The sequence below is a fragment of the Nycticebus coucang genome, chromosome 17 (genome assembly GCF_027406575.1).
Source record: "Nycticebus coucang isolate mNycCou1 chromosome 17, mNycCou1.pri, whole genome shotgun sequence".
Taxonomy (NCBI): Eukaryota; Metazoa; Chordata; class Mammalia; order Primates; family Lorisidae; genus Nycticebus; species Nycticebus coucang.
This window is the reverse complement of record NC_069796.1, coordinates 15,072,668-15,093,116: the sequence shown is the minus strand read 5'-3', so window position 1 is coordinate 15,093,116 and position 20,449 is coordinate 15,072,668. Positions and strand designations below refer to the sequence as shown.

The following is a 20,449-nucleotide window of genomic DNA, read 5'->3' as shown; positions in this document are numbered from 1 at the left end:
ATGTTTCTGTTCATATGAACACTAGAAAATGAAAATTAATCTGTAGTCACAGAAAGCATATCCAAGGTTGCCTGGGGATATAGGTGTTAGGGTAGTGTAGAAAGGAGAGATGATAAAGACCACCAGAGACATTATTTTGTTTATTTCATGTTTATTATCTAGATTGTAGCAATGTTTTCACCACTACATATGAATACATCTTATCAAGTTATACACTTTAAATACACTTCAATAAATCTGCTGAAAAATTACTTAAAATACAAATATGCAAGAAAATGCACATGACAGATGGGGTACAGTGGCTCATGCCTGTAATCCTAGCACTCTACGAGGCCAAGGCAGGAGGACTGCTAGAATTCAGGAGTTCAAGAGCAGCTTGAGCGAGGGCAAGGCCCTATCTCTACTAAAAATTAAAAAATGAGTTAAGCATTATTGTAGGAACAATCCAAAATCAAACATGCCCAGAAAAAAAATACTAAGAAATAATAAAGAACCTCAATGACCTGTTAGGTAATGGTAGGTGGCCTAATAGGTAACTGAAGCCCTAGAATAAGAGGAGGAAAAAAAGAAAGGAAAAAAAAATTAGATAATAGCTAAAAGTTTTTCCAAATTTGACAAAAACAAGAAGCTCAATGAACCCCAAAGAGGTTAAACCCATGTTAACCACACTAAAGCAAATCACAATCAAACTGCTAAAAAACAAGAAATACAGAGAAACTAAAAAGCAGCTAGAGAAAAAAAGGTAAATCACATATATAGGCATAAAAATTAAAAGCTAAAAACTGCAGAAACTATTTGATAGAGAAGGCAATGAGATAACATCTTTGAACTGCTGAAATTAACAACAGAAACATATATGTTAATCCAGAATACTATAACCAAAAAATTATCGTTTGAAAACGAAGGAAAAATAAAACTTTTTCAGACTAACAAAAGCCAATAGAATTTATGACCAGTAGACCTGATTTTGAAGAAAACTTTTTGGAAGTTCTTCAGGTGGAAGCAAAATAATATAATTGTAAATTCAGCTGTACACAAAGGAATAAAGAGCACTGGAGATGGTACACATGAAAGTAAATACAAGGGCTTTTCTTTTCTTAAAAATTTATTGAATAGTAATTGATAGTTTAAAGTAAAAACAATAATAATACATTGTGGGATTTATAACCCAGGAAGAAGTAAAATGTATATACAGTAACTATAGCACAAAAGATGAGCGAAAATAGCAGTACATAGTTCTAAGATTCACACATTTTTGTCAAGTGGAATACTATCATTTGGTTATAATCTGGTAAATGCAAATTGTAACCCTAGAACAACCCCCTTACCCATCTCCCCTCTAGCTAATCAGCCAAGTGTTAAGATTAAATGGAATATTAATAAAACACTCCATCCCAAATGGGAAAAAAAAGAAAGAAAAATAGAGCAAAGAAGAGATGGAACAATATGAAACAAATAGCAAGATAGTAGATGTAAGACCAATCAAGTTAATAATTACATCAAATGTAAATGGTCTACATACCTTCAATTAAGAGAGATTGTCAGACTGTATAAAAAGTAAGACCCAACACTATGCTTTCAATTAAAACAATCACTTTTAATATCAAGCCACATAGAGGTTCAAAGCAAAAGGATATATAAAAGATATATCATGTAAACACTCACTAATCGTCAGAAAGCTGGAACAGGAAAAACAGATGACCACTTCTCTCAGAAAGTGCTGTGGTCGATTTAGGAAGGACTGCCACTTCTAATGAAGATCTTAACCTCAGATTTCTCAACCAAAGGAAGGCATTTCCTCCATGTTAAACAAACCTTCTCAATCCAGTTACCAACAAGAAAAGGAAGTAACTCTATTATTTTTCCATTGCTTTGAAATTATTTTTCATGGAATTAGATACCATGCTTCTTACGTCCATCCACAGCTTATATAAGTTTTGCATACAGTAAATGAAGATGTGGATGCAAATAAACATTCATAACCAGTAATGGTACAATATCACCTTATTGATGGGATCTCCATGACTTCTTTTAATACAGTGGGATTAGTGCTATATATAATAAGAGTCTCATCTTCAAGGGGTACAAATGAAACATGGTCTTCAATATTCTCAGGACTAGTATAACCAATTTTACCGAGTAAGGGCCTCCTTAATTCTGAAAATGGTCAAAGATGACCTGGTAGTCATTCTGTAACCCAAGATCATTTCAGTAATTGTTACTTACTAAGAAAGAAAATAATACAGATTTTTTTTTAACTTTTCCAGTGCATTTGTTATCAGATAAATAAGCAACTCCCAAGAAGCTGAATAGCTTCCATTAGCATAACAGTGCTCTCTGCAATGGGGTCCAAAGGTCAGGACTAACTGGTACAAAGTATAGTTTCATAACACAATGTTTGGGATGAATCAGAATGTTATAATTCCAGTCATTTGTACTGGATAAGACATTTACTTTATATAGATATTAGGATATTGTTAAATTTTACTTACCAGAACTCAGATATATAAGATAAACTGTCATATAACTAATCTCTTCATACTCTGAAACCCATGTTTTCACTGATGGTGCAGAAAAAAAAAAAAAGGCAAGTTTGGCAATTGAAGATGATGCATTGTTAACAAGTTTAAAATAGTCTTGTTCATGGGAATAGCGAATTCAAACTAAATTCTCTTTGGGGGCTACTTTATTTCCTTAGGACATGAGAACTAAGAGGCTTCCTTCCACCCAGATGCCCTGAATTCACCAGACTGGTGGCTGCATTTGCTGGACTGGTGTGACTTGTGAACCATGTCTTCATAATATTCAAGGCTCAGTTATTCCCACTGAGGTTGTGGCCCTCACTGGCTTCAGCTGACATGGCCAGTCCTCTGAGCCTGGCCACAGCTCCTTCCAGAGCCACTTCTACAGCATTCCCCATGACATAGTTACTTTGATCCTTGGCATGGCAGCCCCTTTACAGCTCTCCAGTCAATAGCCTCAGCCCATATGGGAAATTCCAGACTCCTTTAGGCTTCAAATGGATTACTGATGCCACATTCACTATCCAGGGCCTACTGGCCTAACCCACTTCTATTCTACGAATTAGAAACCACACTGGCTTCAGAGGCTGATCATAAAGAAAAGAACAAGGGCAACAATAACAAAAATAAATAAATGGAATTTAATTAAACTGAAAACCTTCTGCATAGCTAAGGAGACAACAACCAAAGCAAATAGACAACCTACCCAATGGGAAAGGATATTAGCATATTTTGAATCAGACAAAAACTTAATAACTAGGATCTATAGAGAACTTAAATTAATCCACATGAAAAAAACCAACAATCCCATCACAATGGGGAAGAGAGATGAACAGAACCTTCTCTAAAGAATATAGAGGAATGGCTAGCTAACATATGAAAAAATGCTCATCATCCCGAATTACTAGTGAAATGCAAATTAAAACCACCCTGAGATATCATCTAATCCCAGCGAGAATAGCCCATATCACAAAATCTCAAAACTGCAGTTGCTGGCATGGATGTGGTGAGAAAGGAACACTTTTACACTGCTGGTGGGACTGCAAACTAATACAACCTTTTTGGAAGGAAGTATGGAGAAACCTCAAAGAACTCAACCTAGACCTCCTGTTTGATCCTGCAATCCCATTACTGGGCATCTGTCCAGAAGGAAAAAAAAACTTTTATTATAAAGACACTTGTATTAGACTGTTTATCACAGCTCAATTTACCAATTGCTAAAATGTGGAAACAGCCTAAATGCCCCTCAACCCAGGAATGGGATTGGCGTATGTATACCATAGAACACTATTCAGCCGTTAAAAAGAAAAATGGAGATTTTGCAGCATTTGTATTAACTTGAAGTGGAAGTGGAACACATTATTCTTAGTGAAGCACCACAGGAATGGAGAAACATGAATCCTATGTATTCAACTTTGATATGAGGACAATTAATGATAATTAATGATTCAGTAGGGGGTGGAGGAAGGGGAGAAAAGAAAAAAAAGAAAAGAAAAGAACAAGGCTCCCCATGGAATCGGTTTGCCCGTGTCTCTAAAGGGCAGAGTGCCAGGGAATTAACTTTGCAGCAGGACCAGCCTAACCCACTGTGGAGGGCAGAAACGTTCTTGCTCCCATGCTCCCAGCAGGGATGATTCCTAGGTGCGGCTCACAGAATGTTCCTCCATGAGACTTTGCATATCCCAGCTTGGCCTCCTTTCTTTGCTGGTCACAATTTCCCGTTCTCCAGATGATGTTCCTGGAGACACTTCCTAGTGAATTACTTTCATAGGAAAATTTGTTTGAGGGGCACACCCTGTCAGAGGACGAGTAAACACACTTGCTCTCTCCACTGGTGCTTCTCTCTCTCTTCTCTGCCCTCCTCTCTGCCTTCTCTGCTTTCCTGGAAAGGGCTGCCCACTCTCCCTTCCTTTACAGCAATTGCTCTTATTAAAAAGGGTAGGGACACTAATTGAGATTGACTCAATATACAAAAATCTATCAATATAATATACCATATTAACAGGCTGACGAAGAAAAATCACATGATCTTATAAATTGATGCAGAAAAGTATTTGACAAAATTCAGTGCCTATTTCATGCAAAAACTCTTATAGAAATATGAATACAGAACAGCTTCCTCAACGTGATAAATAACATTTCCAAAACTTATACCTAACTTCATACTTAATCATAAAAGGCTAAAAAGTTCCCTTCTGAATCAAAAGAAAAAAGCAAAAATGTTCACTGTTGCTGCTCTTGTTCAACATAGTGTTGGGAGTTGTAGCCACCATGGTAAGACAATAAAAGAAATAAATGGAAGAAATAAAGCTGTCTCCAGTTGCAGTTGATATGATAATCTATGCCAGTGGTTCTCAACCTTTCTAATGCCGTGATGTATTTTCATTGCTACAGAGGGGTCATGACCCACAGGTTGAGAACTGCTGATCTAGGCAGACAATTCCAAAGACAGAAGGAGAAGGAGAAGGAGGGAGGAAGGGAGGGAGGGAGGGAGGGAGTGAGGGAAGGAAGGGAGGAAGGGAGGGAGGGAGGAAGGAAGGGAGGGAGGGAGGGAAGGAAAGAAGAAAGGAAGGGAGTGAGGGAGGAAGGGAGGGAGGGAGGAAGGAAGGGAGGGAGGGAGGAATGAAGGGAAGGAGTGAGGGAGGAAGGGAGGGAGGGAGGGAGGAAGGAAGGGAGAGAGTGAGGGAGGGAGTGAGGGAGGAAGGAAGGGAGGGAGGGAGGAAGGAAGGAAGGGAGGGAGTGAGGGAAGGAAGGGAGGGAAGGAAGGAAGGGAGGGAGGAAGGGAGGGAGGGAGGGAGGAAGGAAGGAAGTGAGGGAGGAAGGGAGGGAGGGAGGGAGGAAGGAAGGGAGGGAGGAAGGAAGGAAGGGAGTGAGGGAGGAAGGGAGGGAGGGAGGGAGGAAGGGAGGGAGTGAGGGAGGGAGGGAGGGAAGGAAGGGAGGGAAGGAAGGAAGGAAGGGAGGGAGGGAGGGAGGAAGGAAGGAAGGGAGGGAGGGAGGGAAGGAAGGGAGGGAAGGAAGGAAGGAAGGGAGGGAGTGAGGGAAGGAAGGGAGGGAAGGAGGAAGGGAGGGAGGGAGGAAGGAGGAAGGGAGTGAGGGAGGGAGGGAGGGAAGGAAGGGAGGGAGGAAGGAAGGAAGGGAGGGAGTGAGGGAAGGAAGGGAGGGAGGGAGGGAAGGAAGGGAGGGAAGGAAGGAAGGAAGGGAGGGAGTGAGGGAGGAAGGAAGGGAGGGAGTGAGGAAGGAAGGAAGGGAGGGAGGGAGGGAAGGAAGGGAGGGAGGGAGGGAAGGAAGGAAGGAAGGGAGGGAGTGAGGGAGGAAGGGAGGGAGGGAGGGAGGAAGGAAGGGAGGGAGTGAGGGAGGAAGGGAGGGAGGGAGGAAGGAAGGGAGGGAGGGAGGGAGGGAGGAAGGAAGGGAGGGAGTGAGGGAGGAAAGGAGGGAGGGAGGGAGGAAGGAAGGGAGGGAGTGAGGGAGGAAGGCAGGGGGGAAGGAAGGGAGGGAGGGAGGGAGGGAGGAAGGGAGGGAGGAAGGAAGGAAGGGAGTGAGGGAGGGAGGAAGGGAGGGAGGGAGTGAGGGAGGAAGGGAGGGAGGGAGGGAGGGAGGAAGGAAGGGAGGGAGTGAGGGAGGAAGGGTGGGAGGGAGGGAGGAAGGAAGGGAGGGAGTGAGGGAGGAAGGGAGGGAGGGAGGGAGGAAGGAAGGGAGGGAGGGAGGGAGGGAGGAAGGAAGGGAGGGAGTGAGGGAGGAAAGGAGGGAGGGAGGGAGGAAGGAAGGGAGGGAGTGAGGGAGGAAGGCAGGGGGGAAGGAAGGGAGGGAGGGAGGGAGGGAGGGAGGGAGGAAGGAAGGAAGGGAGGGAGTGAGGGAGGAAGGGAGGGAGGGAGTGAGGGAGGAAGGGAGGGAGGGAGGGAGGGAGGAAGGAAGGGAGGGAGTGAGGGAGGAAGGGTGGGAGGGAGGGAGGAAGGAAGGGAGGGAGTGAGGGAGGAAGGGAGGGAGGGAGGGAGGAAGGAAGGGAGGGAGGGAGGGAGGGAGGAAGGAAGGGAGGGAGTGAGGGAGGAAAGGAGGGAGGGAGGGAGGAAGGAAGGGAGGGAGTGAGGGAGGAAGGCAGGGGGGAAGGAAGGGAGGGAGGGAGGGAGGGAGGAAGGGAGGGAGGGAGGGAGGGAGGAAGGGAGGGAGGAAGGAAGGAAGGGAGGGAGTGAGGGAGGAAGGGAGGGAGGGAGGGAGGAAGGAAGGGAGGGAGGGAGTGAGGGAAGGAAGGAAGAAAGGAAAGGAGGGAGGAAGGGAGTGAGGGAGGGAAGGAAGAAGGAGGGAGGGAGGGAAGGAACCCCTAGATCTAGTAAGTTCAGCAAGGGGCACAGCATACATGATCAACATATAAAACTCTGTATTTCTATCTAGTAGCAACAGACATGAGAAAACCAAAATTAAAAATATAATACCATTTACAATTGCTCAAATAAAATGAAATACTTAGGTGTAAAGCTATTAAAAGGTATATAGGACTTGCATGCTAAAAGTAATATAAATTAAAGATCTAAACAAATTAACATTACATGTTCATGGATTAGCTGACTCAGCATAGTTAAGGTGTTAATTCTCTCTGAATTTCTGCAAAGCTATGACATAATTGCTCTCAAAATCCCAACAAGAGTTTTGGTACGTATAGACAAGAATATTGTAACATATATATGCAAAGGCAAAGGAATTAAAATAGTTAAAATAATTCTTAAAAAGAAGATGATCGTAAGATACATATTACACAGCTCTAGTAATCAAGACTATATGGTACTACTGGTAGAAGTATAGACACAGATTGATGGAACGGAATAGAGAACCTAGTAACAGCCCCACAGAAATACGGCCGATTCATTTTGACAAAGGTATAAAAGTCATCCATTTATACTTGGGAGTATTTTTGTTGAAGGACAGTGTTCAACAAATGGTGCAGGAACAATTGGACATTCATAAGGAAAAAAAAGAAGATCCTTGACCTAAACATCATATCCTATATAAAAATTAACTCAAAGTGTTTCATTGGCATAGATTTGAATGTAAATCATAAAAATATAAGACTTTCAGAAGATAAAATAGAAAATCTACAGAACCTAGGGCTTAGTGAAGAGTTCGTTTTTTTTTTTTTTTTTTGGCTGGGGCTGGGTTTGAACCCGCCACCTCCAGTATATGGGGCCAGCATCCTACTCCTTTGAGCCACAGGCGCTGCCCCAAAGAGCTCTTTTTTTAGACATGACATCCACTTAAAAATTGGATAAATTGGACTTGAACAAAATTCAGAACTTTTGTTCTGTGAAAGACCTTATCAAGAGGATGAAAATAAAAGCTACAGACTGTAAGAATATATTTTTAAACCATATACTCAAATATCTGATAAAGGACTCTGAGAATTTAATAGTTTTTTCAATTAAAAAATGGGAAAAAGACATGAAGAGACATTTCACTGAAGATGATATACGAGTAGAAAATACACACATGAAAAGAAGTTTAATATCATTAGCCTTTAGAAAATGCAATGTAAAACCACAATGAGATATTACTATTCACCTATCAGGACAGCTAAAATAAAAATCAATACCAAATGGTGGCTGGATAGAGAAACTCTATCACTCGTACACTGCTGGTGGGAGTATAAAATGGTACAGTCACTTTGGGAAATAGTTTGGTAGTTACTTAAAAATTAAATACACAGTTTCCACATAACCCAGCAATTGTTTGGTGGGGGGGGCAGGCATTCATCCCACAGAAATAAAAACTATGTTCACACAAAATCTTGTACACAATTACCTGGAGAAGTTTTATTCGTAATAGCCCCAAACTGGAAACAATCAAAACATCCTTCAAAGAGTGGTGAATGACTCAACAAACTGTGGAACATCTAACCCACAGAATACTACTTAGCACTAAAAAGATATGTTCCTTTTGAAAAGATGTTTGAAGATCACTTAGGAATCTAAAAATAGACCTGCCATTTGATTCTTCAATTCCTCTACTGGGTATATATCCAGAACCAAAAATCACTTTATAACAAAGATATTTGCACCAGAATGTCTATTGCAGCCCAATTCATAATTGCTAAGTCATGGAAGAAGCCCAAGTGCCCCTCGACCCATGAATGGATTAATAAATTGTGGTAAATGTATGCCACGGAGTATTATGCAGCCTTAAAAAAGGATGGAGGCTTTACCTCTTTCATGTTTACATAGATGGAGCTTGAAGATATTCTTCTTAGCAAAGTATCTCAAGAATGGAAGAAAAGTATCCAATGTACTCAGAACTACTATGAAATCACACCCATACTTATAAACACCCACACTTCCATATGAATGCTATAACCCAATTACAACCTAAGATGAAGGGGAAAGAGGAGAGGGAGGGGCGGGGAGGGGGGAAGATGGGTGAAGAGAGGGTAATTGGTGGGACCACACCTATGGTGCATTTTACAAGGGTACATGTTAAATCTACTAAGTGTAGAATATAAATGTCTTAACACAGTAACTAAGAAAATGTCATGAAGTCTATGTTAACCAGTTTCATGAAAGTATTTCAAACTGTATATAAAACCAGCACATTGTACCCCATAACTGCATTGTTGTACACAGCTATGATTTAATAAAAATAAAATAAAATAAAAAGAATCAAACTACTGACACACAAACACTACTTGGGTGGATCCCAAGGGCATTATGCTAAGTGAGAAAAGCTGATTATCCAAAGGTCATATACTTGTGAATATTATGTAACATTCTCAGAATGGGGCGGTGCCCCTAGCGCAGTGGTTACGGCACCAACCACATGCACCGAGGGTGGCTGGTTTGAGCCTGGCCTGGGCCAGCTAAACATCAATGACAACTGCAACAAAAAAATAGCCAGGCATTGTGGAGGGCACCTGTAGTCTCAGCTACTTGGGAGGCTGAGGCAAGAGAATCGCTTAAGCCCAAAAGAGTTTGAGGTTGCTGTGAGCTGTGACAGCACCGCACTCTATCGAGGGTGACACAGTGAGACATCTGTCTAAAAAAAAAAACAAAAATACAAACAAAATTCTCAGAAAGAAAAAATTATAGAGATGGAGAACAGATTAGTGGTTGCCAAGGGTTAGGGAAGGTGGGGGAGCAGTGTAAAGGGGTACAAAGCAGAAGTATGAGGGTGATCTTTGAAGTGATCGAACAGTTGAATATCTTGATTTTGGTAGTGGTTACACAAATCTACCCATGTGATAAAACAAAACCACATACACACATAGCACTCATGTCAAATTCCTGCTGTCGATACTGTACTGTAGTTATGTAAGATATAACTTACATTTGGGGAAACTGGATGAAGGTACCCAGGACCTTTTTTATATTATTTTGCAACTGTTGATGAATCTATAATTATTTCAGAATAAAAAATTAGAAAAATGTGTGAAGCACAGATTACTGGAATAATTATCTGTGGCAATTATTAAAATATGTAAGTTTCTGAACCCCATTCTACATTCACTGGTTTAGAATTATTTTTGCTCTTTTTAAAGTTTTTAATTATAGTAAAATACACATAACATGGGCGGCGCCTGTGGCTCAGTTGGTAAGGCGCCGGCCCCATATACCGAGGGTGGCGGGTTCAAACCCGGCCCCGGCTGAACTGCAACCAAAAAATAGCCTGGCATTGTGGCGGGCGCCTGTAGTCCCAGCTACTCAGGAGGCTGAGGCAAGAGAATCGCTTAAGCCCAGGAGTTGGAGGTTGCTGTGAGCTGTATGATGCCATGGCACTCTACCAAGGGCCATAAAGTGAAACTCTGTCTCTACAAAAAAAAAAAAAAAAAAAATACACATAACATAAAAGTTATCATTTAAAAATTTTTAAGTGTATCGTTCATTAGTGTTAAGTACACTCATGTTGTTGTCAACCAATGTCCAGAACTTGTTTTATCTCAAAAAACAAAAATATATACCATTAATAAACAAGTCCCCACTCTCCCATCCCCTGGCTTCTTCCCACACCCATCTTTTTAGACTCAACTCTACCATGAACTTGGAAGGTTCCATGTTTAGATAACAAGGAGGCTGCTCCCAGCAATGATAATCCGACCAAATGACAGCCACTGCCACTGCCCAGGCTGTCTGCCAATCACCGAGGGCCCCCATTCTCATTTCATTTTCACAATACTCTAAAAGTTGACAGTTTTTCTATCTATTCCATGAGGAGGGAACAGACATAGTGAGGTTAAGTGATTCCCTCAATCCACACAGCTCAGGTTCAAACTCAGGTCTGCTGGGTTCCCTAAGTCGGCCAAATCATAAGCCATCATTCTGTCCAGGTTCTTTGTGACTTTGGCTTGAATATTAACCACAGGTGTCTTTTCCCTATGGCTTCAGAAGCAGAGACCCGAGGGACAACTTCCTAGTAAAAACTCCCCCTGCCCCAAACATCACAATTCTGGAGCTCTGCCTTGATAGATGAATAAGGACTTTATTAAGATTTCTTCAGAAAATATGGTTTGCAGTTAATGTTAGAGCAGGTGGCACAACAGAAAAATGCAAAGGGATTTTCCTCTCTGGTCTTTTGTAGTTTGGGTCATAGTCCCACTAAGACAGGAAGAGGGAAAAGATGAGTGAACACATCAAGATTTACTGACTGACAGCAAAAAACACAGTCAGATATGCATGCCAAGAGCTTCCACTTTTCCTCTGAAGGATCTTGCACCCTCAGTTGCACTCAGCAATTCAAAATGTTCCTGGGGCACATAAGTTAGATAACACCTCATCTAAATGAGGACATTTCAAAACTATTTTCAAGCATTTTTTGAGAGAGCAAACCAAGCATACTGTCCATAGAAACAAAAGTTACAGATAACATATCCACTAATGTAGATCATTAAACTTATTTTAAAACCCTTGAAATGTTCAAAGTAGTGCAGGGGATGGTTCAGAGGGTGATTCAGTTGGTTTCTTTCCCGCTGAGAACATCTGATAACATTTTCTCTAATAATAAAGGGCAAAGCACATGCAGTTGTGTAAACCTCAAATGCTCCCCCAGTTTGTGAGCGAGGGAAGACATCCCTGGTTTGAAAAAAAAAACTTTTTGTTATCTTCCACTGAAGCCATTTCCCTTGTGTTCTCAACGTGGTAGCAAAGGGTGGAAAGAGGCTATTCTTGTGCAGGGGCAGGAAACAGTCGGTGTGGGAGACATAATCTCAAATAAGTGTAGAAAAACCTCATGTAAGTTACATGGGCTTTCAAACTCAAAGGGGAGGTCTCTGATCTTCACTTTTACCGTCTTTTCCATCACAGTGATCCCAAGAGTGCTGGGCTCAGAGGCTTTGCAGAGCTTGACAAAGAGCCGAGAGCAGGTAGGGGACGCCACTGTTCGCCAGTAAAACCAGATGAGAGCCCCAGGCGGGGGTGAGGGGGGTATAAATTAAAGGCAATTCCAAAGTTTCAAAGAACCTCAGCAAAAATCAAAAAATATGAGAACCAATATCCCCGACGAGGGTGTATTTGCTGAGAGGCAGAGCAGGGAGCCGAGCGCCGCGAGCTCAGGAAGGGAAAAACGGACCCGGGAAGGATGCTCCTCCAGAGTCAAGGCCCAAGAGGCCCCTGAGTATCTAGTTAAAACGCACATCTCGATCGCTTTGGTAGGGAGTGGAGTCTGAGAGTGCATTTCTAACAAGCCCCCACGTATTACCGCTGCTGCTAGTCCAAGGACTCACCTTTGAGTAGCCAGCTAGAGGAGAAAGGGGTTTTCTGAAGAGACCAATAAACTTCTGGGTAGAAGAAACTTCAAGAGAGGCAACGATAAAAACCATCTGGATGGGCAAGGATAGGGCCGAAAACTGGCCAGAGCAAGGGTCTCCAAGCCTTTTTTCCGAGAGCAGGGTCTCAGGACGAAAAGTAAGGTGGCTCCTGCCCTCCAGCTTTGGAAGAAAACGTCACCGAGGATGAGCTAGAGGGGCTCTTTGGGAAGGAGGGAGACGCACACCTGGACACTGTAGGCGGCTGGACGTCCAGCCTGCCAGGTGCAGTGGCAGGGACCGGGGACAGGGGAGGACCGGGGCGGGGCCCGCTCTTACCTGCGCTCGCCCTGGTCGGTGTAGACGTTGAGGAAGAGCCCCTCCCTCGTGTCCTGGTACACCACACCTGAGAAGCTGAGCTGCAGCTCGTAGCGGCTACCAGACTGCAAGGCCTCACCGAGTTCCAGCACCATGTATTGCGTCTCCAGCGGGAACCACACGTCGTCCACCGGCACGCGGCCCACAGTGGCGTCCCCAGTGCCCGCAGACAAGGGCCCCCGCACTTCCGCGCGCTCGCAGTCTAGAAAAACGCTGTGCAGGAGCAATCGCGCGGTGGCCACCCTGCAGTGCACCGTGATGTTCACGCGGCCGGTGAAGTCCAACCACTTGGAGAGTTCGTCGGGCCTCAGCCGGGGCCATATTTCCAGCTCGTAGTGCAGGGGCACGAGCCAGCGCGGAAGGCGCAGATGGTCCCAGGGTCCCGGGGGTCGCCAGTCGCCATGGGTAGTAGTCACCGACGGCTTACGAGCCGGGCCAGGTTTCGGGGTCCCGGTCGACTCCTCTTGCCTGTCGGGAGGGGAGGACGCGGCGTCCGGAACCCAGGGGCCACCCAGCTCCGACGGCGGGACGCGCGCGCAGTAGCCGTACAGAGATGCGAGCGCGGCCAGCGCCAGCAGGAGGGTGGCTGCCAGACCAGCCAGCAGCAGGGCCACCGAGCGGCTCACATAGAAGCCGGAGCTGGAAGCGGGTCCCATTGGGGCCGGGGAAGGGCGCGAGGAGGAAGGTCAGAGACAGAGGCACGGTTCTGATCCCTTGGCGGGATGCTCAATGGTGGGACCCCCACCCCTCCTGTCCTGTACAGTCCCTCTGCCTGCTCGAGGAGCCTGGGAGGACAGGGAAGCAGGAGAGAGCGGCTGGGAACACGGCTTGCTTCCCCCTCCCAGCTAATCAGATCCAGGTCCCTGCCCGCCCACTCCCGCCTGCGCCAGAGCCGGGGAAGAGGCGGACCTGGCACACCCAGACGTGCGCCCTTTGGGGTCTGAAGGGAAAGACCGCGCAGAAGAGGCCTGTAGGGGCCGCGCGGGGAGGCGGCGGTCGGACCGAACTCGAATCTAGTCACTTCTGATGAGGATATTTGAATTACTGGGATTTGCTGGAGTGTGACCCGGTCCGGCTTCAGGTGTTGTCGGGAAAGGGGCAGGTACCCAGCACCCGCATCTCCTTGACCGTAGCGTTGAGCGGTCAGCAACACAACTGCCCAACTACCACCTAGGACTTCGTGTGCTGGGGGGTGGGAGGAGAGCTTGAGAAGCGGGACATTGGCGAACTCACTTTGAAGTGACTCTCCGAGGACGACCGTACAGTCAGAACAAACTTGTGGAGCCAAGTCCGTAGGCTCTAAATCGCCCCTGAATAAGCCGGCAGGCAAGTGGTCCAGGCAACTAGTGGGAAGTTGGGAACCAAGTCTCGAGTCCCGGAGCCCTTCCGCAGTTTACAAGGCCGGGCTGGAGGAAGGGGTGACAAAATCCTAGGGGAGCGTGGTGTCTGCCCGCGGTCTCCCGGCGAAGGGGCTGGGCAAGACCCTTCAACTTCGGAGGGAGCCAACGCGAAGCCTCCACTCAGCTCCGCCGCTGCGCGGGGTGCAGCTTTCCAGTCCTGGTGCTGGGTCCGTTCTCCGCATCCCCGCCGGGGGAAAGGAGGTGCCTACTTTCAGAACCGGCTCGTTTCCAGCAAAAACAATAATCCGGCGACTCAGAAACCTCGGGGCTGGAAGGTTTTCCAGGCGGTGCCCCAGTCGGCGAGCTCCCTGGCCTGTAGGGCATCTGTTTGCTATTTAGCCGGGACGCCCGGGCGGGCTCCTGGCCGGTGCGTGGTCCGGAGTTGCACGCATACCCGGGAGGGAAGAGGGAAAGGGATGGCAAACTTGAGGAGGCGCTGGGGAAGACGCAGGGGAAGGCAGCTAAGATCCTACTGCAGGCTGAAGATTGAGTTCAGCGTGTCCCGTCTTTAGAGTCCAATTTTTTCAGAGCGAAAATAAGTTTTCTGTGGCAGCTATAAAACTATCTCCACGTTCCTGCTGGAGTTCAGAGACACTGGATCTCGGTGACCTTCCTGGGAAATGTGCGCTTTGTCGCTCCTGGAAGTGGAATCAATGACCAACAGCTTGGAGGGAGATATGACATGAAGTTCATGCAGGTGGTTATGCTGTAATCTGTGGACCAGTCTCCAAATTCCAGGTTAAATTTGCTTCCTTGAAACACGGAAAAATTCTATTAAAAAAAACTATGACCACATGCATCACTCCCAGATGATGAGTAGAGCGGAGAGAGCAGCAGATCTTTCTGTGAATGTTTCTATGTACCTGCCACAGGTCATGCTGCGGTGCTGGCAGGGTCTCAAGGGTCAGGTCACTGTCAGGCTGACACTGTGACAGAGGGGTTAACCAACTAATTACTGGCCTTACCACCCCCTGAATGATTTTTTTCTTTTTTTTTTTTTTGTAATACAATATGGGTTAATTTGTTAGTACATCAAATTATAATATCTGCTATCACTTGATGTGATGAATGTGAACAGTATTTCAAGATGCCTGCAACAATTGTAATGTAGCATAAAAAGGAACAGTATAGGTGGGAAAATTGCAGGTACCACTTTTACTATTGTAATTAGTTGCCAGCATTTGTAACTGGGAGTAAGTTACATTTCTGTTGCATTAGTTAAAATAAAGATGCAACATTTTTCCTTCATCAAGTTCATGGATCCCCCTGATTTCTATCCAGGTTAAGAACCTCTGCTTTCAGGGGAAATTCTGGACATAATCAGGACATCACTGATGAGGCTTAGAGAAGAGGTAAGACCTCACTCAAGAATTCCTGTTGCAGCACAGACAGATTTCTGTGGTGTGTTTCTTTCCTCATTGTCTTCATGATGATTGATGCAGATTCCTACTCAGGGCTTGTTCATTCAGGCCCCATTGATGAGATATTTGAAAACAAGTTCATCAACCCGAGTTCTGGTTTTCCTGATAGTGAGCAGTTTCTGAGTTGTATCAGCATGCCAGCTTAATGGATTTAAGGTGAACAATTCATTTCATTGTCTTCCATCTCAGGGGCCTGCAGGGTGTGGGACTCATGGGCAGCCAGGAGTTGGGGCAATGTGTTCACTCTGCTGATGGGGTGGTCCTGGGGGCGGATTTCCTTGACCAGCCACCCCTTCTTCTTCAACCTGCAAGCCTCCTGGTATGATGGCGAGATGGGAGGCTGTGTGGGTGGAGTGTACTTGTACTCTGAGCCATCCTCTAGATCCAATGGGTAGCTGCGATCTGAATCATAAGAGCTCAGGTCTCCACAGGTAACAAAAGGCACAATGATGCGGTTGGGACCATCCAGCTGGTTGAAATCTGGGTCATAAGAGTGGTCCAGCAAGGGTCTGCTCAAGTCTGGAGTGAAGCCCTTGGGAGGGTCATAACTCTGACAGACAGCAAAGGCCTCAATGCTGGAGTTCCGGCTGCTCCTGGGCTTGGCACAGAGAACGCTGGAGAAGAAGACACGCAACTGGCTGTAGAGCAGCGTCACATCCCGGCCTCGGAATATCTTGGCCACAAAGCAGCCCCCTGGCTTCAAGACATGTGTAGCAATGTTCAGAGCGGCTAGAAGGAGCTGGGCCTGCATATACTCATCAACATCATGGAGGCCAGTTACATCGGGAGCCCCATCACACACTACTAGGTCCGCAGGGCAGCCCTCAAAATGCTGGATGATCTCCTTGGCAGTGGATAGCTGGGTGATATCTCCCTGGATCTGTAACACACCTGGTATTGGAGCCATAGCCTGCAGGTCCACAGCCACCACCATGTGGCCACAACCCTGGCCTCCAATCTTCTGGCTCAGCACCTGGCTCCAGCTGCCTGGGGCTGCACACAGGTCAACTGCCCGTGTCACACCTTGAAAAAGCTGGAATTGTTCATCAAGTTGTAGCAGTTTGAAGGCACTGCGGGCACGCCAGCCATTCTCCTTGGCCAGGCGGTAGTAGACATCTCGCTTGTCCTTCGATGTCCGTCCCATCTCACACACAGTTTGCCCAAGGACCACCAACAGTCAGCTGATACTGCCCAGTGTCCGTCACCAGGTGAGTGGGATACCACCTAGCTCCTAGCTTTTGGAACCAAGGGAGCCAGAGGAAGGAGGTTGGTCTGCTAGCAGCCTGAGCCTGGGTGAAAGGGCAAACACCGGAGAACTCTCAGGGCTTCTGTATGCATTGGCAGCTGACCGGAATGCGTGTCATGCATGCCTAAGGGTTACGGCTGTGCGGCACCCTTTGCATGTCAAAGGGCTGAGGCTCTAGTGAGGCCCAGGCCCTAAATTAATGTACAATGTGTATCCTCCCCTAGATGATTTCTTGAAGGCTTTTGAAAGATTCCAGAGTCCCAGGGAAAATAAAAAAAAAAAAAAAAAAAGAAGAAGAATAAGTCAGTATTAGGATTACTTCAAACACATTAAAGTTATTCTTCCACTCAATTATATATAAAACTCTATGAAATAAACATCCATGGACTCCAGTATCTAATTCCATTTCTCTAATATAATTAAAGAAATAAAGATTGGCTCCCATACAACAAGTTTCCAGTTAATAAAATCATACCGAATGATTCAGCAATTTAAATATCCTATTAAAAGGAAAATATTTCTGATAAATCAATAATGTCACTCAAAAGAAATTGCAAAATAGCATACTGGCTGAGTCAGGATTATGGTAACAATAGAAAGGAATGGGAAAATGTTATATGAAATATTTGATATCTCAATAAAAAGTAATTCTGAAATATAGACCAGTTGCCAGGAAAACATTCACTAGACAATTTTTGAAATATTTTTAATGAGCTTTTCAGAAAATCTTTTTATTCATATAAATGAAAGCAACTGGGAGTGGTTTTTGTGCCTGCCTGACCATTTGAGAACGTCCAGAGACATAATTTTGGCTGTCACAACTGGGGGGAAGGTGGGCCACTGTTGTCTAGTGGATAAAGCCCACTAAACACTGGATATTTCACAGTATAGTCCCCTACAACAGAGAAGTATCCTGCTCAAAATATCATTAGTGCCACTGTTGAAAATCCTGGAGCTAAGGCAACAACCCAAACCTCTTATATGCTGGCCAGGTGAAACCTCAGCTTTATATCTTGTGTTGGCATTCACTTTTGTTCATGTTTCTGCTTTGCCATGTCTATTATTTTTCCATCTTTATTTATGATGGAACTTATCGTGAACCCCTATGATATTTTATTATACCTCTTGGACCACATGACTTAATTTTTCTTTTCTTGTCCTCATTTGTTTTGAAATTTTAATTTTTTCAGTGAATAACATATTCACAAGTTTCAAAAATCAAAACTATGAAATTTATGTTAAGGTATCTTGTTTCTACCACTCGTGTGGTTAATAATTTTTAATAATTCCTTGTGCATCTTCTCAGTATTTCCCATGCAAATTAAACACATACAGTTATATGTCCTTCTGTGTCTATACTGCAGTTCTGCACCTGCATTTTCTTTTAATAATATATCCTGGGTATCTTTCCATATCAGTCCACAGATATATTCCACATAATTTTCCACCAGTGCATAGCATTTTAAACTCTTTTAAATTTTTAATTATTATGGGCACTTAATAGCTGTATATATTGGGCGGCACCTGTGGCTCAGTGAGTAGGGCACTGGCCCCATATACGGAGGGTGGCAGGTTTGAACCCGGCCCCGGCCAAACTGTGACAAAAAGATAGCCGGGTGTTGTGGTAGGCGCCTGTAGTCCCAGCTACTTGGGAGGCTGAGACAAGAGAATCACTCAAGCCCAAGAGTTAGAGGTTGCTGTGAGCTGTAATGCAACAGCACTCTACCGAGGGCCATATGGTGAGACTCTGTCTCAAAAAAACAAAACAAAAAAAAAACAGTTGTATATATTTTATAGGGTACATATAATGTTGTTATGCAGGTACACAGTGTGAATTAAACAAATCAGGGTAATTAAGATATCCATCACTTCAGGCATTTATCATTTCTTTGCGTAAGGAATGTTGCAATTCCATTCTTAAAGTATAACCATATCATTGATTATGTCAGTTTGTTATGTTATCAAATATTGTTCATTCTATTGGACTATCTAACTATATTTTTGTACCCATCCTCACTTTATTCCTCCTTTTCTCTACTCTTCCCAGCCTCTGGTAACCATTGTTCTATTCTCTGTCTCCATGAGATCAATTGTTTTTAATATTCAACTCCTCTATATGAGTAAGAACATGTGAGTTTTATCTTTTTCTGTTTGGCTTATTCCACTTATCATAATGTTCTCCCATTTCATCCATGTTGCAAATGGCAGAATTTCATTTCTTTTTGTGGCTCTATAATACTCCGCTGTGTATATGTACCACAATTTTTAGCCATTCATCTGTGATGGACCCTTAGGTTGATGACAAATTTTGGCTTTTGTGAGTAGTGCTGCAATAAACATGGGGTGCAGATATACTTCCAATATGGTGAATTCTCTTCTTTTGGATATATCTAGCAGTGGGATTGCAGGGTCATATGGTAGTTCTATATTTAGTTTTTTGAGGAGCCTCCAGACTGTACCCAATAATGGTTACACTAATTTATACTCCCACTAAGAATGTTCAGGGGTCCATTTTCTCCACATCCTCGCTAGCATTTATTACTCGTCTTTTTGATAAAAGCCATTTTAACTGGGGTGACATGACATCTCATTGTAGTTTTGATTTGCATTTCTCTGATGACTAAAATGTTGAGCATTTTTTCATATACTTCTTAACCATTTGTGTATCTTCTTTTGAGAAATGGCTATTCAGATTCTTTGCCCATTTTTTAATCAGATTGATTTTTTTCCTCTTGAGTGGTTAGAGCTCCTTATATGTTTAGTTTTAATCCCTTGTCAAATGGGTAGTTTGCAAATACTTGCTCCCATTCTCTCTCTTCACTTTGTTGATTGTTTCCTTTCTATGCAGAAGCTTTTAGCTTGATATAATCTCATTTGCCCAATTTTGCTTTGGTTGCCTGTCCTGAATTATTTCCCCAGTGTTTTCTTGGAGTAGTTTCACATTTTCAGGTCTTAGACTTAAGACTCTACTCCATTTTGATTTGATTTTTGTGCAGGGTGAGAGGTAAGAGTCTGGTTCCATTCTTCTGTATATGGATATACAGGATTCCAAGCACCATTTATTGAACAGATCCTTTCGCCACTGGAAGTTCTTGGCAACTTTGTTAAAGCTAAGTTCACTATAGTTGTTTGGATTTATATGTGGGTTCTCTATTCTGCTCCATTGATCTATGTGTCTGTTTTTATACCAGTATCATGCTGATTTGGTTACTACTGTTCTGGAGTATCATTTGAAATTAGGTAAGGTGTTTTCTTCAGTTTTGTCCTTTTTGCTCAGGATGGATTTGGCTATTTGTGGTCTTTGTGGTTCCATATAAATTTCAGGATTATTTTTTCTATTTTAGTGAAGAATGTCATTGGTATTTTGACAAGGATTGCATTCAACTGTACATTGCTTCAGGCAGGATGGACATTTTGACAATATTGATTCTTTCGATCTGTGACCATGGAATATTTTTCCATTATTTTGTGTCTACTTCAATCTCTTTCATCAAGGTTTTGTAGTTTTCACTATGGAGATCTTTTACTTCTTTGGTTAAGTTTATTTCTAGGTATTTTATTTTATTTCTACGTATTATAAATGTGATTACTTTCTTGTTTTCTTTTTCAGATTGTTTACTGGTGGCCTGTAAAAATGCTACTGATATTTGTATGTTGATTTTGTATCCTGCAACTTTACTGAATTTGTTTATCAGTTCTAATAGTTCTTTGTGAAGTCTTCTGGTTTCTTTAGATATAAGGTCATATCATCTGCAAATAAGGATAATTTG

General features: G+C 43.8%; 2 protein-coding genes across 2 annotated transcripts in view; both read right to left on the bottom strand.

Annotated features, from left to right (window-relative positions):
- LVRN (laeverin) overlaps positions 1-13,268 on the bottom strand; it is an 87,234-nt gene extending 73,966 nt beyond the window's left edge. Inside the window, exon 1 of the mRNA XM_053567146.1 lies at positions 12,574-13,268. Within this exon, the coding sequence (XP_053423121.1) occupies positions 12,574-13,268 (695 nt within the window). The remainder of the gene's footprint in view (positions 1-12,573) is intronic.
- Positions 13,269-15,147: 1,879 nt separating this feature from the next.
- On the bottom strand, positions 15,148-16,858 carry LOC128569063 (putative tRNA (cytidine(32)/guanosine(34)-2'-O)-methyltransferase). Its single transcript, XM_053567143.1, has one exon. The coding sequence runs from the start codon at positions 16,575-16,577 to the stop codon at positions 15,585-15,587; it is 993 nt and encodes a 330-aa protein (XP_053423118.1). The 5' UTR covers positions 16,578-16,858; the 3' UTR covers positions 15,148-15,584.
- Between the last annotated feature and the right edge of the window lie 3,591 nt (positions 16,859-20,449).